At 36.7% G+C, this 22,670-nt stretch overlaps 7 protein-coding genes and 1 long non-coding RNA gene across 16 annotated transcripts in view; 5 read left to right on the forward strand and 3 right to left on the reverse strand.

Annotated features, from left to right (window-relative positions):
- Nucleotides 1–10,543, reverse strand: LOC107274792 (tetratricopeptide repeat protein 30A). 4 transcript variants are annotated; one of them, XM_025081177.1, is made up of 11 exons: nucleotides 10,422–10,543; nucleotides 9,269–9,483; nucleotides 8,311–8,575; nucleotides 3,730–3,795; nucleotides 3,318–3,656; nucleotides 3,109–3,244; nucleotides 2,869–3,033; nucleotides 2,538–2,806; nucleotides 815–1,222; nucleotides 340–724; nucleotides 1–259 (listed from the first exon to the last, which is right to left on the reverse strand). In XM_025081177.1, the coding sequence occupies exons 3-11, from the start codon at nucleotides 8,311–8,313 to the stop codon at nucleotides 120–122; spliced, it is 1,911 nt and encodes a 636-aa protein (XP_024936945.1). In that variant the 5' UTR covers nucleotides 8,314–8,575; nucleotides 9,269–9,483; nucleotides 10,422–10,543; the 3' UTR covers nucleotides 1–119. The 4 variants fall into 4 exon arrangements, with proteins under 4 accessions (XP_024936945.1, XP_015609807.1, XP_015609797.1 ...); XM_015754321.2 differs by lacking the exons at nucleotides 8,311–8,575; nucleotides 9,269–9,483; nucleotides 10,422–10,543 and adding an exon at nucleotides 5,196–5,324; XM_015754311.2 differs by lacking the exons at nucleotides 8,311–8,575; nucleotides 9,269–9,483; nucleotides 10,422–10,543 and adding an exon at nucleotides 4,294–5,161.
- LOC107274993 (nucleolar protein of 40 kDa) lies at nucleotides 1,277–2,512 on the forward strand. Its single transcript, XM_015754670.2, has 2 exons — nucleotides 1,277–1,599; nucleotides 1,691–2,512. The coding sequence occupies exons 1-2, from the start codon at nucleotides 1,483–1,485 to the stop codon at nucleotides 2,342–2,344; spliced, it is 771 nt and encodes a 256-aa protein (XP_015610156.1). The 5' UTR covers nucleotides 1,277–1,482; the 3' UTR covers nucleotides 2,345–2,512.
- Nucleotides 5,324–14,267, forward strand: LOC107274942 (egl nine homolog 1). Of its 3 annotated transcripts, none has more exons than XR_001539572.2 (5): nucleotides 5,324–5,750; nucleotides 5,874–6,574; nucleotides 11,963–12,123; nucleotides 12,240–12,450; nucleotides 12,563–14,267. XR_001539572.2 is itself a non-coding variant. In XM_015754563.2 (5 exons), exons 1-5 carry the CDS (start codon nucleotides 5,381–5,383, stop codon nucleotides 12,592–12,594), a joined length of 1,434 nt encoding a protein of 477 aa, XP_015610049.1. In that variant the 5' UTR covers nucleotides 5,324–5,380; the 3' UTR covers nucleotides 12,595–14,267. The 3 variants fall into 3 exon arrangements, 2 of the variants coding, with proteins under 2 accessions (XP_015610049.1, XP_024937102.1); XM_015754563.2 differs by having other exon boundaries at nucleotides 11,963–12,082; XM_025081334.1 differs by lacking the exons at nucleotides 11,963–12,123; nucleotides 12,240–12,450; nucleotides 12,563–14,267 and adding an exon at nucleotides 11,740–11,954.
- Nucleotides 8,641–11,477, forward strand: LOC107275018. The gene is made up of 3 exons (XR_003058826.1): nucleotides 8,641–8,759; nucleotides 9,885–10,396; nucleotides 10,510–11,477. It is a non-coding gene; the product is annotated as an uncharacterized LOC107275018 (long non-coding RNA).
- The window catches only part of LOC107274898 (DNA polymerase epsilon subunit 2), an 8,717-nt gene continuing 256 nt past the window's right edge, over nucleotides 14,210–22,670 (reverse strand). The window contains exons 1-4 of one of the 2 annotated variants that reach the window (XM_015754461.2): nucleotides 16,069–16,339; nucleotides 15,437–15,980; nucleotides 14,662–15,345; nucleotides 14,210–14,588 (exon numbers count right to left, since the gene is read on the reverse strand). In XM_015754461.2, coding sequence (XP_015609947.1) covers nucleotides 14,301–14,588; nucleotides 14,662–15,345; nucleotides 15,437–15,980; nucleotides 16,069–16,136 — 1,584 coding nt within the window. In that variant the 5' untranslated portion in view covers nucleotides 16,137–16,339 and the 3' untranslated portion in view covers nucleotides 14,210–14,300. Of the gene's footprint in view, nucleotides 14,589–14,661; nucleotides 15,346–15,436; nucleotides 15,981–16,068; nucleotides 16,340–22,670 lie in introns of those variants that run through there. The other variant, XM_015754476.2, reaches the window with a different exon arrangement.
- LOC107274946 (zinc finger protein ZPR1) lies at nucleotides 16,268–18,131 on the forward strand. Its single transcript, XM_015754579.2, has 4 exons — nucleotides 16,268–16,429; nucleotides 16,514–16,766; nucleotides 16,840–17,259; nucleotides 17,395–18,131. Exons 1-4 carry the CDS (start codon nucleotides 16,304–16,306, stop codon nucleotides 17,928–17,930), a joined length of 1,335 nt encoding a protein of 444 aa, XP_015610065.1. The 5' UTR covers nucleotides 16,268–16,303; the 3' UTR covers nucleotides 17,931–18,131.
- LOC107275026 (dynein light chain 1, axonemal-like) lies at nucleotides 18,128–19,406 on the reverse strand. The gene is made up of 3 exons (XM_025081680.1): nucleotides 18,782–19,406; nucleotides 18,335–18,724; nucleotides 18,128–18,249 (listed from the first exon to the last, which is right to left on the reverse strand). The coding sequence occupies exons 1-3, from the start codon at nucleotides 18,814–18,816 to the stop codon at nucleotides 18,231–18,233; spliced, it is 444 nt and encodes a 147-aa protein (XP_024937448.1). The 5' UTR covers nucleotides 18,817–19,406; the 3' UTR covers nucleotides 18,128–18,230.
- The window catches only part of LOC107274810 (serine/threonine-protein phosphatase 2A 56 kDa regulatory subunit gamma isoform), a 15,337-nt gene continuing 12,198 nt past the window's right edge, over nucleotides 19,532–22,670 (forward strand). For all 3 annotated transcript variants that reach the window (XM_015754349.2, XM_015754410.2, XM_015754359.2), the window contains exons 1-2: nucleotides 19,532–19,692; nucleotides 19,996–20,055. In XM_015754349.2, the coding sequence (XP_015609835.1) occupies nucleotides 19,666–19,692; nucleotides 19,996–20,055 (87 nt within the window). In that variant the 5' untranslated portion in view covers nucleotides 19,532–19,665. The remainder of the gene's footprint in view (nucleotides 19,693–19,995; nucleotides 20,056–22,670) is intronic.

Consider the following 22,670-nt stretch of genomic DNA (forward strand, 5'->3'; position numbering starts at 1 on the left):
AACTGTTCAAAAATGAATTTATTTGAAAAATGACTTAAATTATGATATACATTTTTCACTGATACTTTTACATACTCTGGGAACAAGAGTATGGTTAACAGTCCCAATGCATTCTTGATTTATGACATTTGTAATTTCAGAAATAACGCTTTTAAATATCTTGCTTCGTATGTTACTGTCTGTTTACCTTGAGGTATTGTGGGAACTTCTTGAATATCAAAGGGTTGTTCTACAACAGTCTGAACGTCCCTTCCATAAACTATAACAAACAATCAAAATATAAGAGGAGTATTATGAAGTACATACAATTATGCATAGGGTGATAATAGAATTTAATACCTTCACAGTGCTCTAAAAATTGTACGCATTCCTGTAGGGTAGAGTCCTTAAGTACCACTAACTGTTTAGCCAATTGCTCAAGAAGAGATAGGAAACATCTTTTTGCATAAAACCATGTATCAGTGCCTAATTTCTTATTGTATGGCTCCAAACTCTTCATTACTCGTGATATTCCAAACTCATAGTTGCCTTTTGAACAATAGAGAGTTCCTATGACTAGATTCACGATGCACAAATGGAAAAGCTTTTTATCCTGCTCTTCAAATGATATAGTTTCTTCTTCTTTTTCTATCTTTTTCATTAGTTCTTCGGCTTCAGCATTTTGGGATGTCATAATATAACTAACACACAAATTTGCTAATACAATTGCACTTACATCCAGTATCTATGTTATAAAAAAATAATAGTTTTAAAGAATAAGCATTGGTATTCTACAATCTGATATATCCTTCAGCAGATACTATATTTTACTTACATTATCATACTTCTTTTTCACTATTGGTTCATAGAATCCTGTAGCTTCTTTAAACTTATTCTCTTGCATGAATAAGGTATGTGCTACATTAAGCTTCCAAACATCATGTTCGTTACAAAATTCTACACTCTTATGGAAAATCTTTTCAACTTGTACATAATTTCCTAATTCCCAGTATATTTTTGCCTGGGCCATTAAAATAGGAACGTACCTTTCCAAAGCTTCTTCATAATCATTTACTGCTCGTTTTACAGCATGATTATCATGGTTTAATCGAGCTTCCTGGACTTGCTTTGTTGCTTTGCGTAAAGTCTCAGTATGTTTATTTGCAAGATCATCAAATTTTCGATATGCTTCCTCTGGAGAAGTTTGCTGTGTTATCAAAGCGTCCAGAAAATCATATAAATACTGAAAATCAAATAATATACTTGAATTAAGGAATATTTTTTTATGTATATCAGTTAATATGACTAGTGGCATCTGTTCAGGCACCTTCGTACCCACAGAGTACGGCCCTGACTTTACGGCGGTATCATTGGCAACCCTAACCCTACTTTGCTTGTAATGTTTTCATCGATTAAAGTTGTATCTGCAGTTTGGTTATTAATAGAACTACATATTGTAGTATAGTTTTCATAACCAAAAATACAATAAATAATTGAGAAGAGATGACAAGTTGTCAGCTAAATCAAATATTTCGGGGCGAGATTGCTGCCGTTCAAAACTATGGCGCATTTGTGAGAATTCCTGGATGTTCACAACAGGGTCTAGTTCATAGATCACAGGTATAGAAAGATAAAAAGTTAATTTTGTTTGTGATGTAAAGTTGATCATATGTTATAGTTATTAATTAATAATCTTATTGATAAATATCAGATTAGTACATCCCATGTTGACGATGTAGCAGATGTTTTACAACGAGGAGATCGAGTTTGGTGTAAAATAATTTCATTGGGAGATGATGGTAAAATCGGTCTTTCCATGAAACATGTAAACCAAGGCAATGGTTCTGATCTAGACCCCAATGGTGTTCAGCTTCAAAAAGATGAACAAAGAAGGAAAACTATAGTACCTAACAAACGCAAAGTTATAGAGCTACAAGCAGTTTTAAATACCACCTGTTCTAAGTGTGGTACTCCTGGACATTTGTCTAATGATTGCTTCATGACTCCTGATGGAAAGAAATATGAATTGCTACCAGAAATTGAAGAGGAAAGTATTCCGCAAAAACCAACAGATACTCAGCCAGAAAAGATACCAAAAAAACACAAATCCAAAAAATCAAAAAAGAGAAAGAAGTCAAAAAAATCAAAGCACAAAGGAGATTCAAGTAATGAGGACTCTGAATCAGAGGATGAAGAAAGTAAGAAAAAGCGGAAGAAGAAGAGAGCAAAGGAACAAAAGCGCAAAAAGAGAAAGCATAGCACCAGTTCCTCAGATGAAGATTCAGGAAGTGGTACCAGTACACGTAACACAAAAAGTCAAGCAAAGTCACACAGAAGGCAACAAAAAACATTAGAAAAAGTATGAATAATTTTAAACATTCCAACTGAGGTGCTGATTATTGTATTTTTTTGCTTATTGAAAACTTAGTTGACTACAATCAGTTTATTTTGATACACTTGATATGAACTGTGCGATCAATACTGTCTCGTACCACACTTAAATTGATAAAATAAAAACAGCACTACATACTAACAAATTGTAACAATAATCCACTTACCGGCGTCAAATATTTATACGTCAAATGCACATTCTCAGCGAGAACGTCTGCAGCCAAATCGTAATATTGATACTTGCAATATAAAAGTAACAAATTTGCAAATGTCTCCGGTGGAAACGGATTCTGTTGCAAAAGAAATTGAAATTTCTCAAATCCTTCACTTGGCGTTGTATCCATGTTTATCAGAGCTTGATTATGCAAGGTAACAGCATCTAGTTCCTCCTCGGAACGTGGTGGCATATCGGTCAGTGCTTCTCTAGCGGCTTCATCTAAAATACATAAAAAATAAGAATATTATTTTGCCGATAATGTATCCATAAACAAATCGTACAATTTTTTAATTGGTACTCTATGGCTGCTTTTAAATTAAATGCCTCCGTCAACGCAGTCTCGTGTAATGTCAAAGTATTGCCAACACTTCTCACTTCAATTCCTTCTGTAGTCATACCAACACTTAGTTCAGGATGTTCTCTTATTCCCTGCTCAATAATATCCGCTAAAATAATAAGCTTCTATTAAACACCATTTGTTCTCTGCAATAATATTAATAAGAATACCAGGTGAGTAATACCAATATGTTTTAGAGACAGTGCATATTCTTTGAGTTTAAAATAGCAGAGAGCAACATTATAAGACAAATGTGGTCTGAAGCCAACAATTTGTAATGCTGTAGAAAATTTCTTGAGTGCTTGTTCGTATTGTTCTTCCTGTAAGCAATAGAATTTACTGCAATCTATATAGATTCCAACTATTCGAATTTTGTATAAAATTTTGAATTACCTTGTATAATAGACATCCTAAGTTAACATCAGTATCAACATCCTCAGGAGGACATTGGTCGACTAGACTTTTTGCAGCCACAATATCTTCTTGACCATATTTTATAGCAGCCTGAAGCTTCCTTACTTTAATTTCCAAATTATGTTGGTCAATAATACTAGAGCAAACTGTCCATGCTTCCTGATACATGCATGCTTGATGTAATGATTGTGCATAGTAAAGCTTATATAAATTTTCTTCTGGGTAAAGTTGTACAAGTTTCTCATAAGCACCTGCAGCTGCGACAAAATCTTGAGTGTAGAAATAGCAGTGGGCCAGAAGAGCAAGACATGGTCTTGACTATAAAATAATTAAAGGAAATAAGTAAATTGTCCAATTAATATTAACTGTGCTAATCCTTAAGAAAACATACATCAGGATGACCTTCAAGTAAGTTTGTCAAAACATGAATAGTTTCCATGTATCTTTGCTCCTTTATCTGTAAAATGTTCATAAAAGTTAAGTTTTGCAGCATTTTATATTTAATTACTAATTCCTTATTCATTATACATATAGATTTAAATCGATGTTTTCTTTATGAAACCCTTGCACGTTCAACAGTCTTTTAAATTTATTTTTATTTTTTATTATTCAAATTTGGTCGGTGGTTCCCAATTGTTAAAAAACTTAAAACATCAAGACTTGTAACGTCTCAAAGACAAAATTACCACAGCACAAATATTTGAACATGATAGAAATTAGTGAGGATAAATATTTACACAGTTTAAAGTAAAACTCAGAAATATGGAGTACGTGCCTATCAGAAAAAAAAAAGATTATTCCCGATAATGATTCTTTGCCGAAGGCGAAGTAAATTATAATTATTATTGATTATCCCGTAATAAATAATTAACGATTGATTTAGACTGTAAAAAATGTATTGTACACTTATATCTATTACAGATATATCTATTATATTTTAATCGCGTAGCCGTACCATGCCATAAATTGTTTTAGTATATTCGCCATCTTTTATTTGCACGTTCTGGATAAAATTGCTCATCCTACTTGATTCTTGATAAGTAGATATAACAATGTTTTTCTAAATTTAATTGCACAATTTACTGTCTTCACCGCTAAATAACAATACTTGACATTTAACACGTGCAATCCAGTGTTTTGACAGGACTCATATACCATCGTCATGACAACAACTTCATATACATGCTTCCATATTTTTGAATGAAAATAATATTGACAATAATATTTCACAGTACTATTTAGTTCACATATTCCAATTAGGTTTACTGACGTTCCACACTTTGGTATTGTCAAATAAGATATGCATTTGAGCTTAATAATTATATAAATCGTTTTTAATCCATTCATGTGTTACCGGCGAGGCGCACGTAAACTTCTATTTGCGTTTGCCAAATCAAAGATATGAAAAAAATGTGCAGCCAGACGTACGTTAAACCTCATTTACAATTCAAAATAAACATACATCATTTCGATCTATTAAGAGAATACGTACAAATAGCGAATTATGGGAAGATTCAATTCATTTAAAAATAAATTTCAAGGTGTGATGGCAATTTGAATGTCCTATTAAAGTATAACAAATAATCGTAAGAAATCATATCGCCACAATGAATAATTTCAATAGCAAGAATGAAATTTGCAAATAAATATTTGATGTCTATCGCCGTATGACAAGCGTGTGGCTTATCTTGTCGTCCATACTATAGCGCCATCTGTACCAAGGTATTTGCGAGAAATAAAGTGGTAAATATGCCATACGGGCTAGGAAGCAATATTACAAGTGGCTGGCCATGCAGTGCCATTCACGAATTTCCAACGAATTCGAAGTATAATCGGAAACATAATAGACGGACGTACAGCAATCTTAATATTGATTGGAGTAAATGAACAGCTGGTGGTTCGTTGTTCATAAGCGAGGAATATCTAGGTGGCACAGTATATACAACGTCGATAGCGTAGCGTGGCGTAGCGGAGTGCGTATGTGACTTTGCTCAGCGAAGAAATGTCGTCCGCACTTGTCGCGGCGAAATAAACGGCGAAACATGTCCGCTCCGGTGGTCAGTCGTGCGCAGACAGCCAGCAGTGCTGTACCAGCGGGAATTGTCGGATGTGTTGTTTGTAAGAGGAGCGACAAGTTGTTACGGTGTTCGCGGTGTAAGATCGCAGTATATTGCACTAAGGAACATCAGAGGTTGGATTGGAAACGTCATAAAGCATTTTGCCAGAAACACCCACCACATTTAAGTGTCACGGTCGAACCTAGTTACGAAACGACTCCTGGTTCTGATAACTTCCTGGAGAACACGGTGGACAGGTCGAGCTTTGATGCTATTTCGAATTTACGTGGAATACTCTCAACAAATTCGCAACTTTTGGCTAGTTCGGAAACCTCTCAGAAGGATTCTGTCAACGGTAGGTATCGAATCCTGATTGTTGCGATTTATGGAAGAAATTGTTTATTTGCTTTTTTCTGTTGCTGTTTTTCATGGGATTAGTTTACTAAAGGATAATTTCTTTATTGTTTTGTCTCTGCAGATAGTTACCTCAAAGGAAATTCATCAATGAGTGGAGAATTTTTACGGAATTACGAATATACTGAAAAAAGTGTTGATGAAAACAGAAGACATCCTCGTGGAGCACGTGCAGACGGTTGGACGTCACCTATAACCTACGAGGGTAGCTCTGAAGATACCATTCTTGGCGCTAGAGCCGAATCCCTTAATCCTGCTCTGGAAACCTCAGCGATTTTGAGCACTGCTCAACACTCTGCATTAGAAATGCCGACACATCATCATAATGGCATTAACAACTTCCCGGAGATACAGCTCAACCGAGAAGAAGATTTTTTACCACCATTTCTGCACAGAAATAGAAATAATTTGGACGAGCGCATTATAGATCAGATCTGTCGAAATGTGATAACGGACATGGACCAATATGGAGTATGTGTAGTGGACACTTTTCTTGGTGCTGAAAAGGGCATGGCTGTGTTAAATGAAGTTTTGAACATGTATAGTGCTGGATTATTTAAGGATGGACAATTAGTTTCTAACAAAGCTGGTGCCAGTGATTTGAAGACCATTCGTGGAGATCAAATTACTTGGCTGGATGGCAAGGAAAAACAGTGCCAGAACATTGGAATGTTAATATCTCAAGTAGATGCCATTATTATGCGAGCGAACAAAATGTATAATAATGGAAGAATTGGAAATTACACAATCAATGGAAGAACCAAGGTGAGTACTCATCATCCATACACAGAGTATATTGATAATTAGAACTTGCTATTTTCATTCTCTAAAGTCTCTTTGCTGAGCAGTGTAATTATCTTGAAGACAATGCAAAGATTATGATGTATTAATAACATGACTATATTTTATTATGCATAATGTCTCCAGTGTATCATATATGTCATAATCAAGGAACTATATTAAACCCACCAAAGTTTAATATTAAAACCGATAGACATCTTAAAATAATTTGTATTCATTTAGTTGCTGACTAGCTTCTATTAAAAGAAATGGTCAAAGAAAGAAAATAAGCTGACCACACTAATATTATATACCAAATCAATTAACCAAAATGATGATTACTATTGGACTGGGAATCACGACTGTAACGTTCAACCACTGAGGAGATACTAGTAAAGGGGACCAGCCTTATGGGACTTCGTGCCTGACGTCTAATTGGCACAGTAGGTTTGGGAGATATGCTGGAACTAGTACAGACGTTCGGGAGGGGATTGAAATGCCATACAGTTTGTTTCAGGCACAGAATACACAAGAGCTGGTCCTCTTTGCCAATATCTCCTCCGTATTTCAGTTGTCTGCGACCGACATTGATTTTTCACGTTCAAATCCATGCCTACCGTCGATTAAATTCCAGACTAAGTAGTTAAAACTCTATGCGAAAATGTATAATGGTTTCTAGTAGCAGAATCATGTATTTATGACCTGATCTTTCTCTATTGTGCAACAATAGTAAATATGAGCATTCAAGGATCTTAAGAAAGGTCATACCCGTTAAGATATACTCAACGATGCAAAAGTAAAACCATGATTTAAGTAGGGCTCTCTTCAAACGACAATCCGTCAAAAATTATTAATATCACTTTTTTCAAAATGAATGTCTCGCCAATGAGGCGAATGGTAAAGTTGCGAAGTGCAGCCAGTCACGTAGGCCACAGCCGCCCCACTACAGGACGAACGAGGAGCCACCCACGTGTAAGTACGGGTGAGCATCGCTAGCAGTGTTACACTTCGTTAGTCAAAGGCGAGACGTACGCAGGCGCTTCGTGCTATAAACCGAACTAGGCAAATACACCTTGCTTTAACCTTCCTAGAGGTGAAATAAGGAGCCAACGTATCTTCCAATCCGACTCGCTGCAGACGGAACAGAAGTTTAACGTACAATGTGCAGCATTCATTGTCACAACGCACAGGATAGGTATAGAATACAACGAAAGTCATTGTATAGAATATTGCACAATGATTCCCTTTTTACTGAACAACTTGTGAGAGACATCCCCGTTGGCAATGATTATATCGACACAATTAATATTATAATGTGTGACACACTTGATGATCCTTTTCTAATGAAAATATTCACATCCACTTAGTGACGGAGACTGGTTTGATCCGTTGTCTCCTGTTCGAGATATTACATAAGGCTGATCAGAAGATAGTTTTACTGACAGCAAGGAATATTAACATGAGGTGCGACAGCGTATAGTTTTCTACTGTAATACAAATGCGTGACTGGAATATTCACAGTTCTTATCCTCTTTTTACCTGATGGAAGGTATGATAGTAAGAGAGGGGAAGGAAGGAAAAAAGAAGAATGCAGTCGGTCTGTCAGTTGTCTCCACTTTTATATCTTATTCAAGTGTTTAAACATGTTCTTGCTCTTTGGAATATTTATACCACACGTTACTTTTCCTATAAACAATCAGCAATGTCATTATTTGGCTTACCATTGGTTATTATTGATTTTAGACAAGATTCGAATCTGTGACAATCCAAGACATAGCCTTCGTCCATTCCTCGCTGGGATCACGTAATATCTTAAGCATCTTATTGGTTTACAACGGTCTTCTTTTCATTGTGCGAATCTTCTACGTACGTCAGGTTCTAAACTTAGATTCAACAACCTTGAGAATCCCAGATGAAACCTTAGTATTGAACATAACGTGTTTTCACGAGCCCAAACATTCTGCCCGGTAATTCCTCCAGTACAGCCTAAACAAAGGGGAAGCATTAAAGAATTCTATTCTTCAGTCTCTCATTCAGAGCATCAGAGTTGAAAAAAAGAATGCTTAGAGGCGACGCGGATGACATTGCTAAACAATTTTTGAAGAGAAGCTGCGAATCGAGGGCGTTACGGTCACTTCACTCGTCTAGAGGCGTGACTCGTGAAAATAAGGTACGAAGGATTCTATAATTTTGCACTAAAGCCACAAGACAGCTTATACAATTCTTTTCCTTGTTGGTTTGTAGTAATGTTTTTTTTCCTCATAGCATCACGTCCCAGTCGTATTATGTTTAGAAATATAGTGGCCCGCAATCGCAATCGCTACGATTAACGTATACTCGCATACATACGCAGTTATCGGATATACCCGACACTATTGGCAAATTAAATTTTTCAAATCGTGCCGTATGCCACGTAAGTTTTTATCAAAAGACGATATACAGTTTCGCCACGGTATTGTTAGAACTGTGTTATCAGAGAGAGGGTTAGGACACCAAGAAAATGATACTGATCAGAAGACTGAATGAAGAGACCTTTAATGAAGAAACGTTAAAAAAAGAATATTCTAAGCGTGGATTGAACAAATAGTCTGTGCACACATGCTGGTGCCACGAAGGCACGTAGGCATTTTCATACTAGCTCCTCCTATTTCACCCCTCCTTATCTTCTTCTACACTTACATCTGTGGTCCCTCCCCTCAATTTCTTCTCTTCGTCAGGCTCTCTAGAAAGCCTTGTGAACGTTTCCTCAAATGATCTTCCGATGTGGGTTCGTGCTTCAAGGCACGTGCCACATCGAACCCAACGCATCCATACATTTTTCCTCTTAAAGCGGCCTTATACAAAACCCTATTGCTCTTGGGTTATAAAGCCGTTAATGTAAAAGAAATGGTAATCTGACAATGACAAAACAAAAATATGAATTTCTTTATGACTACGGATTAATTAATATCTATATTTAATAGCACCAAAACGTAGATTCCGCACTCAATGACCGCGTGAAAATAGTCTCGAGTAATTGAGAATTTTGAAATATTTTCAGACACAGGCAGATAGATATCGTTACTGATAAAAGTCAACATACCATGCGTAATCATCTCATTATATTTTGCAAAACATTGCTCATTGAGCCTTAGATCCATAAAGAATTATTATAAGCCATGACAAATAGATTGACTTAATTAATGAATTACCAGACAAATTAGAAGAGCACTTTTGTGCGTATGCCTATTTGCATTAATAATTATTACATTGGTCGCTCTGGCTTGCGCTTTAATTTTAACGAACTTTAATGTAGTATCAAGGTGAAGCTGATAATTGGATCAAGGTTCTAAAAGGGCCTGCATACAAGGAAGCCCTTGGGTCATATAGGCACGTGGTTATTATTCCTAATGTATGTATGTAGACCGTTCTGTCTCACCAGAGTACAATGATCCATGATGAGTTTCTAGCTAAATAACTGAGAGGTGACTTCAACAGGGATTTACAGCATGCCATTAACCCGTTAGTATTTACATAAGGACAATGAGCTCTATAGCAGTAGCCGTAATGCTCACGTGGGTAACCACGATTTCTTCAACCGGACTCTTACTCCAAATCGTACTGGTGGACGCTATGGGGTGATTTATTGACATGAGTGTATTTTTCTTCTTTAACGCATCTTTATTTTTTTTGTAGGACTGTACTCCCATCATCCGGTTTGATTCGTGGGGCTAATTATGAATTTCCTGTCGATTTTGATACTTGAGACTAATCATGGAATCTGATGAGCAATGCAATTTTAATGTAACACTTGGATCACTTAATGAGGTTTTGTATTCTTATGTATACTCACAATTATCCTTACGCTGAGGTGATACGTGTCGATCGATTGTTCTTTGAAATTCTTGTAATGGCTCAGATGGTTGACTTTTTCCCTTAAGGGCGCTGAGAATCCAGATCCATCGCTACGTCAAGGGAACGATGGTCTACGTGATGTAGATCAGGGAGGATGATAAGTTCTTGGCTATGTATACAAGGCAGGACGTGACATATAGTTCACGTGGTGGATACATGTTTATACGTTTTGCGTCTAGGGAAGAAATAGAAGTCGCGTTGACAGTTCACAAGCAACAATACATAACAATGAACAAGTCCTTTCATTCGGCACGTAGTCACATAGGGGATTTGTTTATTTCATTCGAGGACACTGATCAGAGAAGATATAATTTAATTTTTCAAGTATACAGAGATTACTTAACATTGACTTTTCAATTGGACTTATATTTATACACGTCGAATAGAATATTGTATTTCTGTTTTATTCTGCAATTGATTATTTGCTTGGAGCTTATTTGGTTGAAACTACTTGTACTTGTTTTATGTTTAGGGGATATATTGCATAGGGGAGAATTGGGATTGTCGATAACCTGTTTTTCGCAAAATAATCTGTTGATGCTAGTCAAAATGATGAAGTACCGAACTCTAAGTTAATAATCAAACGCGAATACGTTCGTCATTCGCAGCTATGATAATAGCGATAAGATAACATTTACATTTATTCAATTAGTCGTTTGGCGAACGATCGTTTTTATTTGTATTCTTGCTCATAGAGTCTTCAGTGTGTATGATAAATTTAAATGACTTTATATCGCTCCATCAGACTTAACTCATTGTTGCGTTACTATTAGCCAACGTCGGTGTGATTCGTAGAAACGTAAAAGAAGAAAATGTCACTCTCAGTCCAAGTAAAGGGAGAGTTGAAAGTCATTTGTCTCTGTCAATTCCAAGAGAGCTCAGGCCATATTTTTAAATGCTGTACAAACCAAAGATCTTTTTCGCATAGACGCATAGCGAGACTGATGAATCATTGAAACTCGTTGATGAGTTAGAATAAAATATTTTAAATGTTCTCCGTGCTCTCCGTGTTATACCTGAGGGATCAATGGAATGCGGTTTATCATTAATCAATTGTTGATTTATCCATTGGCGATAATTACTGGCGCGACCATTATTATCGCATTTTTAATGCTAAATCGATTCAGATTAAACTGCTGGTGTTGCGCGTCTGTCGAATTTTAATCAGACTATTAGTGACGTCGTAGTCACTTCAATTTCTTGGAGAGACATTGCCACATCTGATACTATTTGTTCTCGTTGAATTTTGTCCTTAGTTCTTTTCCTGTTACGACAGCCTGGTATATTCTCGTCAGACGCATCATCGGCAATGTCAATGTTTTGCGTTGCTACGAGATGACTTTTTGCGTCGTGGCACTTCCAATAAGAAACTGACGACACCACCGACGACTTCATTTTACCGATACAATCTGTCATGCTAATTTTTGTATTTAAGCAAAGTTCTGACTGAATTTTACAAAAATTGCTCTTTTGTTTCAGGCCATGGTGGCGTGTTATCCTGGTTATGGTTCCCATTATGTGAAACACGTGGATAATCCAAATCGTGATGGGCGATGCATCACTGCTATCTATTACCTTAATAAAGACTGGGATATCAAGGTAAAGACGATACTTGAGTACGTAAGGTGAATAGTTTAGAGGTAATAATCTTTAAGGTCCAGCTTACCGTTTAAATTTATACTCGAACTTAACTAGACTCATGTTGTTTCTTTATCGTAGTAGATTTTCGAATGATTTTCATTATTATATGTTTTAGAAAAACGGTGGACTCCTCAGGATATTTCCTGAAGGCTGGCGCGATCAGGTTGCGGATATAGAACCTCTGTTCGACAGAATTCTCTTCTTCTGGTCAGATAGAAGAAATCCGCACGAGGTACAGCCAGCCTATAAAACGAGATACGCCATTACGCTTTGGTACTTTGACGCTGAGGAGAGAAATCAAGCTTGCCGAAGATATCAGAGAGAACGTAAGTGACATTGTTAAATGTAGGTTGAAGGAGAAGGTTATTTATCAAGTAATTAACACTTGACTTCGCTTTGAATACTCGTTAATTGTATCGTTAAATATGTCTGTTTCAGGAGAAATGCATAACCAACCGAAAAATTCGTGAGATATAGAGTCCGGAGGACCGCGTCGCCGTCCGATGACTGAAATTGTAACTTTAATTTATCGATTTATACATCTGTAAATAGTTGCGCACCCCCAAGAAGCAGCGGTACATAAACTTTATGTAATATTATTATGTATTAAGATATGCCTGATGATCCTACTGGAGGAATTGAATAACGATACGGATAACTGAAACGAAACTGTAGTCTTTAAGGATGTGCAATAGGTTTAAGTGACTTTTTTCTACGAGCAACGCCACACGATTATCAAATTTTCGAAAGTGCGTTCACGTGTCCAAATGCAAAACGGGACTGTCACGCGTATGCGCTCGTCTTTCCCGTGGGGCGCAAAAATCTTGAAAACGAAAGACTTTGGGTATTGAATTACGCCCTAGAAGTTTTGATGATTTTTTTTCTTACATTTTTTCTATTGCCTTCGTCGACTTAAACCTTAATAGTGTTGTGTCACTTGGTCGCGTTTACATCGCGTATGAATTTTCTTACTTCATAACGACGTTGGGAATGTGCGATTGGTATTTATTTCTTATTTAATGTCGTAACGATAAGCTGTGCATACGAATTACCTGCAATTGAAGATTCCTCTTTAGGAGAACGATTTATATATCCTGCTATCCGAGTCATATATGTATATATATTTTTTATTTTTATCGTAGTCTGTGCAACGAAGAGAACCGGATTCTTTATCGTATCGCATATATCTGTGCGAAAAAGAAGAAAAATAACTCAAATATACGGATGACTTAAGCCCTCAATAGTAATTATTAAAATAAGAAATGCCCCAATTTCCTTCCGTGTTCACTCTTAGGAAAATACTTGTACGCACTTCGTTAAAAACTTCTCTCTTTTATTTCTCTCAGTGACACTTTAAATTACAACGGGCCCGCGCGTCTCAGCGCTCTTCGTATCGTCGCTCGCACGAAGTTTCAAGCGCCACGCGTTTCGTATAATGGGAAAACTAAGAGAAGATAATTCCGACTGTGGCCAGTAGATAAAATCGATGCTTCCAGTGCAGTGAAGTAAGATCTTTGTGACGCACAGCCTGTACCTGTAACATTGTATGTATATTGCGAAGCGAGCGAAGCACTGTTTAATATTGTATGTAACTATTTATATAAAATAATAGATATAATAGAGTATATTGGTGTGTGTCCCACAAGTAGTAAGTTCGATTCGAGGCTCGATTAGTCAACGGGAGATGCAGACTGACAATGGAAGTGAAATAACAGATGAATTACTGTAGAACAAAACTTGGCATCGTAATCCAGTTTTCTCTGTCAACCGCGAATGAGACACGTTTAAGTTCTAAGGACTGCTACGAACTGATATTCCATAGAAAACAGGAATTCGAGAGGGACGAAAGAGACGGTTAGAAGAAGAAGAGTAAAAAGTGAACAACGCGAGGAAAATGTCAAATTGATGAAGGGCGCTCTTTCCTTTATACTCTCGGACACAGAAGAAACCCCGATCAATTACCCAGTATCCTTTGACAAGTGATTATTTTTAATGCTCGGATCTAAGTTAATTGAAACCTAATTGTTAACTTAATACTAAAATTGTTATACCTAAGTTATATGATTGGGAGTAATGCTCCTGAAGTATTGTCAAAGTGAAAGATTTTATTATGTGCGAAAAACAATAAATACTGTACAAAGTACGTCGTTGTGATCAACGTTCTCCTCTTCTGGGATCACGTGTCCAGGTTCATCAGGTCTGTGTCAACTGGTATCGCACAAATGTCTATATTATTCATTGCTGGTACGTAGGCCATGAAGGAGAAATTATTCTTTGGGAATGATCCTGGATTCATCACTTTACATTCCATGTGTTCTGTTGTATAAGATTCAAATTGGTCGGCCACAACTATGAGATCTGGTACTGGATATAATTGTAAGGCGTGATCGTGTTTCCAGTAAATTGGTATTACTGGGAGGTTCATTGGTGTTAAATGTGCTTGACAGATGATAGATTTAGCGTACTGAAATGTCAATAGGTACTTTTTTTTATGTGTACTTTATTCACTGTGTTTATTATCAATGTGTTGTACTTACATGTTCGTACACTTCACCTTCAGTGGGAAAAAAAAGTGTATTTCTGCACAGTCTGCTCACCATGTCCTCACGGAGAACCACAATTTCCTTTGTACAGTATTGTATTCTACAAGGATTGGTAGCTAGTATTGTGCCAGGAACAGTCTTTATGAAATCCTCCACTAGACATTTTGGCAGTGGTGCTCTAGGTAGAATTTTAGGTGCACCTAAATCATAGGGTGCTGGTACTATGATGAATTTACTTTCTTTCTTTATGTTTTCAAAGAGTTCCACTATGTTTGCTAGTCTTTTGAAACCTTCTTTCATCTTCTGTGTGCTTGTTGTATTTGGTGGGAAACTTAAAAATTGACCACATAGTACAAAAGCTATAGGAGGAAACTCTGCATAGCCGACAAGCATTATTTTAAATTTATCTAACACCTCGAGACTGTCTACCCATAATTCAGAGACAAAAACTATCATTCCATCTGGATTATTTTGTTCATGCTTTTGTAACTTCTCAGATGTTTTTAATGAAACTGGATGTGGTCCACCAAAGGTGTTGTGATCTCCAAAGGGTGCACGAGAAATATTTGAAGCTTCTGCAGGTGGAAAGCCTATATCTTTGACATATAATATATTATCGTCGTAATTCCCATTAGCTAGGACTATAGAACCATCCACGATGAGACCATCCTGGAATTTTTGTGTACAAATTAAGGAAAACAATTTTCATATTGTCTATTATGGTGATTTAAAGTATTCAATGAATTAAATAATACATAGAAAAGGATATTGCATTCTTCAAATCAATTTTTACAACTCCACTAATGTCCTCCAAGTAATATTGCCCTTCTACAAGTTGAGATAAAAGACCCATCACATATACATTAATTGTTCTTGATTCACTGAGCAGATACTCTATTGGAGTAAGCTTACATCTGCCTATGCTCGTTTCACCAAGCTTAGGAGCAAGAAACATTGGATGCTTCAATGTTCTGTGCCATAGTATATTAAATCTGTCTCGAAAAATTAGAGATTTATATGTTGCGTCAGGGTACATATTAATTCCAATTTTTTCAAGTACAAATTTTCTCCTTTCCATGTCATAGGTGACTTTTGGGATATCCAGAGCATTTATAACATTTAAAATGGTCTCTGTATGTTTTAAGCTATTCTCAGGCCTCATACACTCTATGATTGCTTTTTTTATGTGATCAAGCTCAATGCGTGGATTTTCCAGATTTTGTGATAGTATTTGTTCCACAATTTTAATAAGCCAGGATTCACGTTCATCTTCCATTTTTTCCATTTCTTTAGCTATAGAAGTACTTAGTTTACTGTGAAAAAGAAACAAAGATCGTTTCATTCTTAACATAATACTTGTTCTAATAAATTAATAAAACTAGTAAATAATCAGTTATATACCTTGTTATCATAAGTCCATACAAGGAAAAAGTCGTTTGAACGTTTTTAACAATTTTATCATCGACCATGATTAAAATGCATAAGAAAATAACGATATATGAGACGAATGAAAAATTATTTGGAGTACTTAAGTGTAAAAATTCTTGTTGGCGCCAGATACTAGGGTGAGTAACACAATGGAAGATTCAGGAATATTACAGTTAATTGCTGGAGAACATAACCTATATCATACGAAATGGCTGAAGAAGAGAGGCAGGCGAAGGATGACAAACTTAAACCAATTTTCCGGGATCTCACGGCTGAGGACCCAGAACCTGAAACCACTCAAATTGAAAGTCTTTGTATGAACTGTGGGGAAAATGTGAGTACTTGATTTATTATACTTTTTACGTTTTATATTTTGTGTTAGCATGTGTTACATGTGTTATTATTTTCCATATTTCAGGGCATCACAAGATTATTGCTTACAAAAATACCATATTACAAGGATGTTGTGCTTATGTCTTTTGAATGTGAACATTGCGGATTTCAAAACAATGAAATACAAAGTGGTGGGAAGATCGCTGAAAAGGGAATTAGGCAAACATTAAAGGTGTCTACACCGAGAGACTTAAATAGACAAATAGTCAAATCAGATTACACAAGCGTTAAAATTCCAGAACTTGACTTTGAGATCCCTGCTCAATCTCAAAAAGGAGGTACATTTCCAAACTACCTTAAGTAATCATAACGATTTCTCTACCTCTGATATTTTTTTTGTTCTGTTTACAGAAATCACAACAGTCGAAGGCATCATTAACAGAAGTATTGCTGGATTGGAACAGGACCAAGAGCAACGTAGGAAAGAGAACCCAGAAACAGCAATTGAAATTGATTTATTCCTGTCTAAACTAAGAGCCCTTAAACTCCTGGAGGAACCGTTCACTATAACTCTAGAAGATATCACTGGAAATTGTTACATAGAGAATCCGAACGCTCCATTGAAAGACAATCAATGCACAATCACTCACTTTACACGATCTGAAGAACAAAATCACATGCTATGTATTTTCCCAGAGAACGATACAGCTCTTCTCAAACCTCTTGAAGAGGGCGAATTTACATATGATCAGCTACAGGGTGAAGTTCTGTCCTTCCCCACAAATTGCCCTGAATGCAACAGTCCTTGCGAAACCAATATGAAAATGACCAGTATCCTTTACAATCTATCATCTACAGTAGAGTCGTAGTAACTAGGCTCTACTATACATATATATATATACTATATATATTATTTGTTCTTTTAAATTATTTTCTTGTTTCATTTTTCCTTAATCTGTCGTTTAGACATTCCACACTTCAAGGACGTTGTCATTATGGCTACCAACTGCGAGAGGTGCGGTCACAGGACAAACGAAGTTAAGAGCGGAGGTGGAATCGAACCTTTAGGCGTGAGAATAGAAGTTAAGGTGACTGGTAAAGAAGATTTTAGTAGAGATCTTCTAAAATCAGAGACCTGTAGCATGGAAATTCCGGAACTTGAGATGGACGTCGGACCTGCTGCTCTGGGCGGTCGATTTACTACGGTGGAGGGAGTCATAGCAGCGACGAAAGATCAATTATTATCATCCACAGCTTTTACCGGTGACAGTAGCGACCCAGAGGTATCAAGAAGAATGGATTACTTCATATCCCAGCTACAAGATGTGTTGGATGGCAAAAAAGAGATTTCTCTTATTCTTGACGATCCAGCCGGAAACAGTTACATTCAGAGTCTTTCAGATGATGGACCGGATGACAGATTAAAGATAACAAAATACGAAAGGAACTATGAACAAAACGAAGAACTTGGACTCAACGACATGAAAGTTGAAAACTATTAAATATCCTTTTAAAGACGTATAATAATTCTATAAATTATATTCGAGAAGGCTTAAAAATTTTAGCTACCAAGTACAAACCGAAGGATTCGATTATCAGCAGAACGTTGAGTTCAAAATGATTTGACCTAAAATTAATCTTGTGTTTCACTAATGCAGCAAGGTTTATCAATCAATTATAATAAAAAATAGTTTCATGAAAAATATATATATATATATATATATATATATATATATATATATATGTATGAAAACAAATTTTTTATTGATGCGTAAATTCGTCAATGTATATTAATCTGGCGTTTATTCGTCACCACCATGGCTGTAAATAAAAATATTTTTAGTTAACAATTTTAAGCAGGAGTCTTGTATAAAATTCAGTAAAAATAATATGGAATATCTCATACACAACAGGTATTGAGTCGAGTTTCTTTAAAGCTGGCAATCTTCTAATAACTTGGGCGCGCCAAGTCTCAGTATCCATATTCTCACAAATGGGATTATTAATAAACAACAAATCCTCAAGATGGGGAATCTCTTGAAGCCTATTAAATTCCGCCCAGTCCTTGACAAGGTTGTTACCCATATATAGCACCTTTAACGCTTTCAAAACATTGACACCCTTAATTTTCTCTATCATATTATAAGATATCCATAATTCTTCTAGATGCTCTCCCACAGCCTCCAAGCCAGAGAAGGTCTTGATGTAATTTCGACCCAAAGAGAGTATTTTTAAATGCCTCAACGAATTAATTCCAGATATTTTTTCAATCATATTCGTGGAGAGAGAGAGCTTTCTAAAAGTGAATGCTATTTAATAGGGAGCATAAATACCTCCAGGAAATATAACTAACTGAACATTGGTTAGGCCGGCTAAACTGTTATCCATTTTATCTATAGGAGGCCATTGAAAGCATAGTAGAATTTCCTTCTGTTCACTCGCAGATTCGCCGGACTTCTCTTCCCACTTCAGAATCGCTTCCTTACACGACGTTGCTTTTGCCTGAATGATTGAACTCTGCGTAAAAGTAGGCTTTTCACCCAGAATTGAAGAATATTACCATTGTAAGATTAACTCATTGGCTCTTAATATTTCTTAATTAAAATGAAAGAGTTTAATGAGAAAAGTTTTTAATTAATGTATGTACTGTGACATCAAACAGAAGAAAACCGCCTTTAGTGAAATCTGAAAATCCATCATGTTCTAAACTTTAAACAAATTAAAATATTTATACTAATTATTTAAAATGTTATCCAGAATGAAATGTGACATTCCAATTCAAGTGTTAGCATGTTATATTTCATAACGTAATTATAGTAGAATTCATGGAATTTATCTAAACAGCCAGCATTTCAAGCGAATCGAAGTAAAGTGCATAGCTTTCCATAATAAGTTGTGTAGAAAATAAGCCGACCAGAACATCCGTAATATTAAAGCGTGAATTAGATTTTCTCCTACGTATAAGGAAACTATGAAATGCCTTTAAAAAAAAAAAGGAAAGAACTAAGCATCAAATTTAAAAGAAACTGCGAGAAAATCTCCGAAGCAGTGTGCTGCCGAGTGTGTAGAATGCCGTAGTTTTCCGATTGATGAGAAGTGGCGCGCGTGTCGCTCGACGGCCAATGGCCGCCGTGAACGAACGCCGTGTGTCGGCTGGCTGGCCGCTGACTGATGTACCTTTCAACGCGTGTCCGTCTGTTTATCGTTTGATTTTCCACGATCAGTGCGCTTGATAAAATGCCGAATCGACCGAAGAAGGATAAGGTGCGTTAGCCGCATGAAACGGGCACTAAATTTTCGTACTTGAGGAGATTTATTTGTGAATGTAAGCCGTGAACCTTGGGGGAACAACCCCGGCGGCCTCAGTCAAGACCACCCAAGGGTGTAGTGTCTAGAATTCCGCGACTTTTGGTCAACTAATTTCACTCAGCATCTTCCGTATAGTTTGTATGTTTCGCGAGTAATTATTTTGCAGTATCGCGAAACCTTGTGGGCTTATAGTGAAATTTGTTTCACGAGGATACGACAGCTCTGATACAAGTGGACAAATCGCTTTTTATGTTCCAGGAGTCGGTCAAAGGCAAGGACAAGGGAAAGAACGGAAAGGATCCTGAGAGCGGTGACGAGGTGAGGTTATACTGTGGTTTATATTCTTATCATTTTACTCGTGTATTTACTTGGCCCGTTATACTACTATTATGCACTGGTCGCTACTGCCATTTGTGACTGGTATTTTTGACGCGTTGCTTAGCGCGTGTATTGCTTGACGTTTTGATTTTTACTGTGTCTAATATGGAGAGGAACTTATGTAGAGATCTTTTAATGTGTAGGACTCTTTTAATATCAGAGCAAAGTTGAAGATAATATTAAATGGACTGGTAGAATTTGTGTTCATTCGTACTTGAAGCAATGGATAGGCATAAGAAAATCATTATGGAATAAAAGAGCTATTTGCTCTTTGGGATATATATAACGTTACTTCTGGGTTGGGAAACCACTTAAGATTTTTGCAGTACATTAATATTTAAATGTCATTAAGCACATAGATTTCGTTACTTATTATATTTCTTACTTTATACCGACGTAGTACAAGTATGAAGATACTTCATGATCTATAATAATTAAGCAAGATATCAAGGACTTTGTACAATAAATCCTTGATATATTAAAACTTCTTAATATGAATCAATAGAGCTATCTTAGATTTTACCTTAAAGAACTTTTCCTTAGACACGAGGAAGTACATAGATCACCCCAATGTTTAGAATTCCAGATTCTCTAATGCTCTAGGTTTTTGGTATGTCCAAACAAGATCTTATATTTGGAGAGGGTTAGGTATATTAATAACGCTAAGGAGAGCAAGCAGAGTCAGTCTTTTCTGTTATATAAACAAAACTTCTACTGGTTAATATTTCTATTTAGGATCCATCTACCATAATCTGCCTATCATATCATGTGATGGTTTTCTGAAAAGCTTTCTCAGCTGTACCATAAAGCTGCTACGAGAAAGGACAGTAATCCAGTGAACTGAAATTGCAAGTTTCATACATTTGAGGCACACCCGTTGGCAGGATACCAGCCAAAACGGCAGGCTTGGCATTGACATTGCAACAGATTAAGATCAGAACCTTTAAATCCAAGCAATTTGATCCAATGGATTTACATTAAGCCATTCATAGGAATTCATCTGAAATTACTGGTTACACATAAATCAATTCATAGGTAAAAACTTTTTGTCACTAGTATAGTTCCACCCTGACGTTTTAATTGCGACCTTTTGTAATTAAAATTCCTACACGATTGCATAAGAGACGCAATACCGTAGGTGCATGCTATTCATACACGGTGAATTATAATAAAAGTTGATTGTTGATCACATCGTAGTATTTACCGCAGTACTTGATGAGTTAGCGAGGTTACGACTGCGTTTTTAAACAGTTTGAGAACTTTCACAATAGATGGTGCCACATGGGGTCCATCATATACAAGGTGTCATATTGAATCAAATGCCGTATATCATGAATAAAAGCACGGCGTAACAAGATTTCTCTCTGTCATTATGTGTTTCCGTCACAATTCTCTACCACGAGACGAATATTATAAGCCGAAGATGGTTCCTAGTCAAGTGGAGAGAAAAAATATTCAAAGAAGCAACGATCACATTACAACGATCGTTTCGTTTGCACGCCCACTGCTTGTTTGGTAATTCTAGAATCCAACGGATGGTCGAACGTCCTTTGGTATGACGTACAAGATCTACCATTAATACGGATCTCTAGAATTGCTCACCCGTAGCGCTTCAGCTTTACACGCCCATTTTCCCAACCGATGTTTTCCGGTAAGCCATAGAATTACCACACAAGTTCGCTGTGTACATTGATCCTCCTTACAATCATGTTTAATGATTCAGTCTCTCAAAAGTACATGAATTTGAGATCTAACGTAACAACAACAGATCGACTTTTCTTGCTGTGCTAGAGAACGCTGAGAAAATTCTTGCGGTAAAAGAAACCAAGGAAATTCCTTTTTCGTCGACCATTAACAAGTTTCAGCCAGGAAGTCTCGTGCGTGTAAACGACTCTCCAGGAATGTCAAATAAATACACTGCCATGATCCAAAATGTAAAATGGAGAGGCAAAACGGGCCAAATAAATACGATTAGATAACACGCTTTCTCACGTCGTCCGCGTCAAGTACAACGCGTGACAGCCAACAGTCAACTTCTACGAATGATTACCAATAGAGTTACTCCACTCTATACCATTAACACGTCATTGTTATATACCTAGGAGGACGGTGATCAATGAAATTATAACTGCGAATAATTCTACTCCCCACGCGCCTCCATACGGCTGGATAGGGCTTCTATTTTGAGTAGCGTGCAAATAGAAAGCAGGCTAATAATATGACCAGTGCATTCCAGACAGTCGACTGGGCCGGCTTTTTAGCGACGTTTCTTAAGATCCTGTTGAGACATACACAAACTCTGTATGGATGGGTGTATATATATTTCATCTCTCCACTCCTTCTCTCACCCTTCAATGAAATAAAATCTCTGCTTGTAGCTTGTCTCTCTGTCACATCGTACGACGACGTCCTAATCCTCTTCCAACAATTTATACCATCGAAGGTTCGTCCTGCTTCGAGTTTCGACCTTCCTTCGTTACTACCCTCAGGAATTGCTATACCCATAATAAAGACGGTGAATCGCAGGCGGTTTATTACTGTTTACCCGGAAGGAT

The sequence above is a fragment of the Cephus cinctus genome, unplaced genomic scaffold, assembly GCF_000341935.2.
Source record: "Cephus cinctus unplaced genomic scaffold, Ccin1 Ccin1_scaffold0013, whole genome shotgun sequence".
Lineage (NCBI taxonomy): Eukaryota > Metazoa > Arthropoda > Insecta > Hymenoptera > Cephidae > Cephus > Cephus cinctus.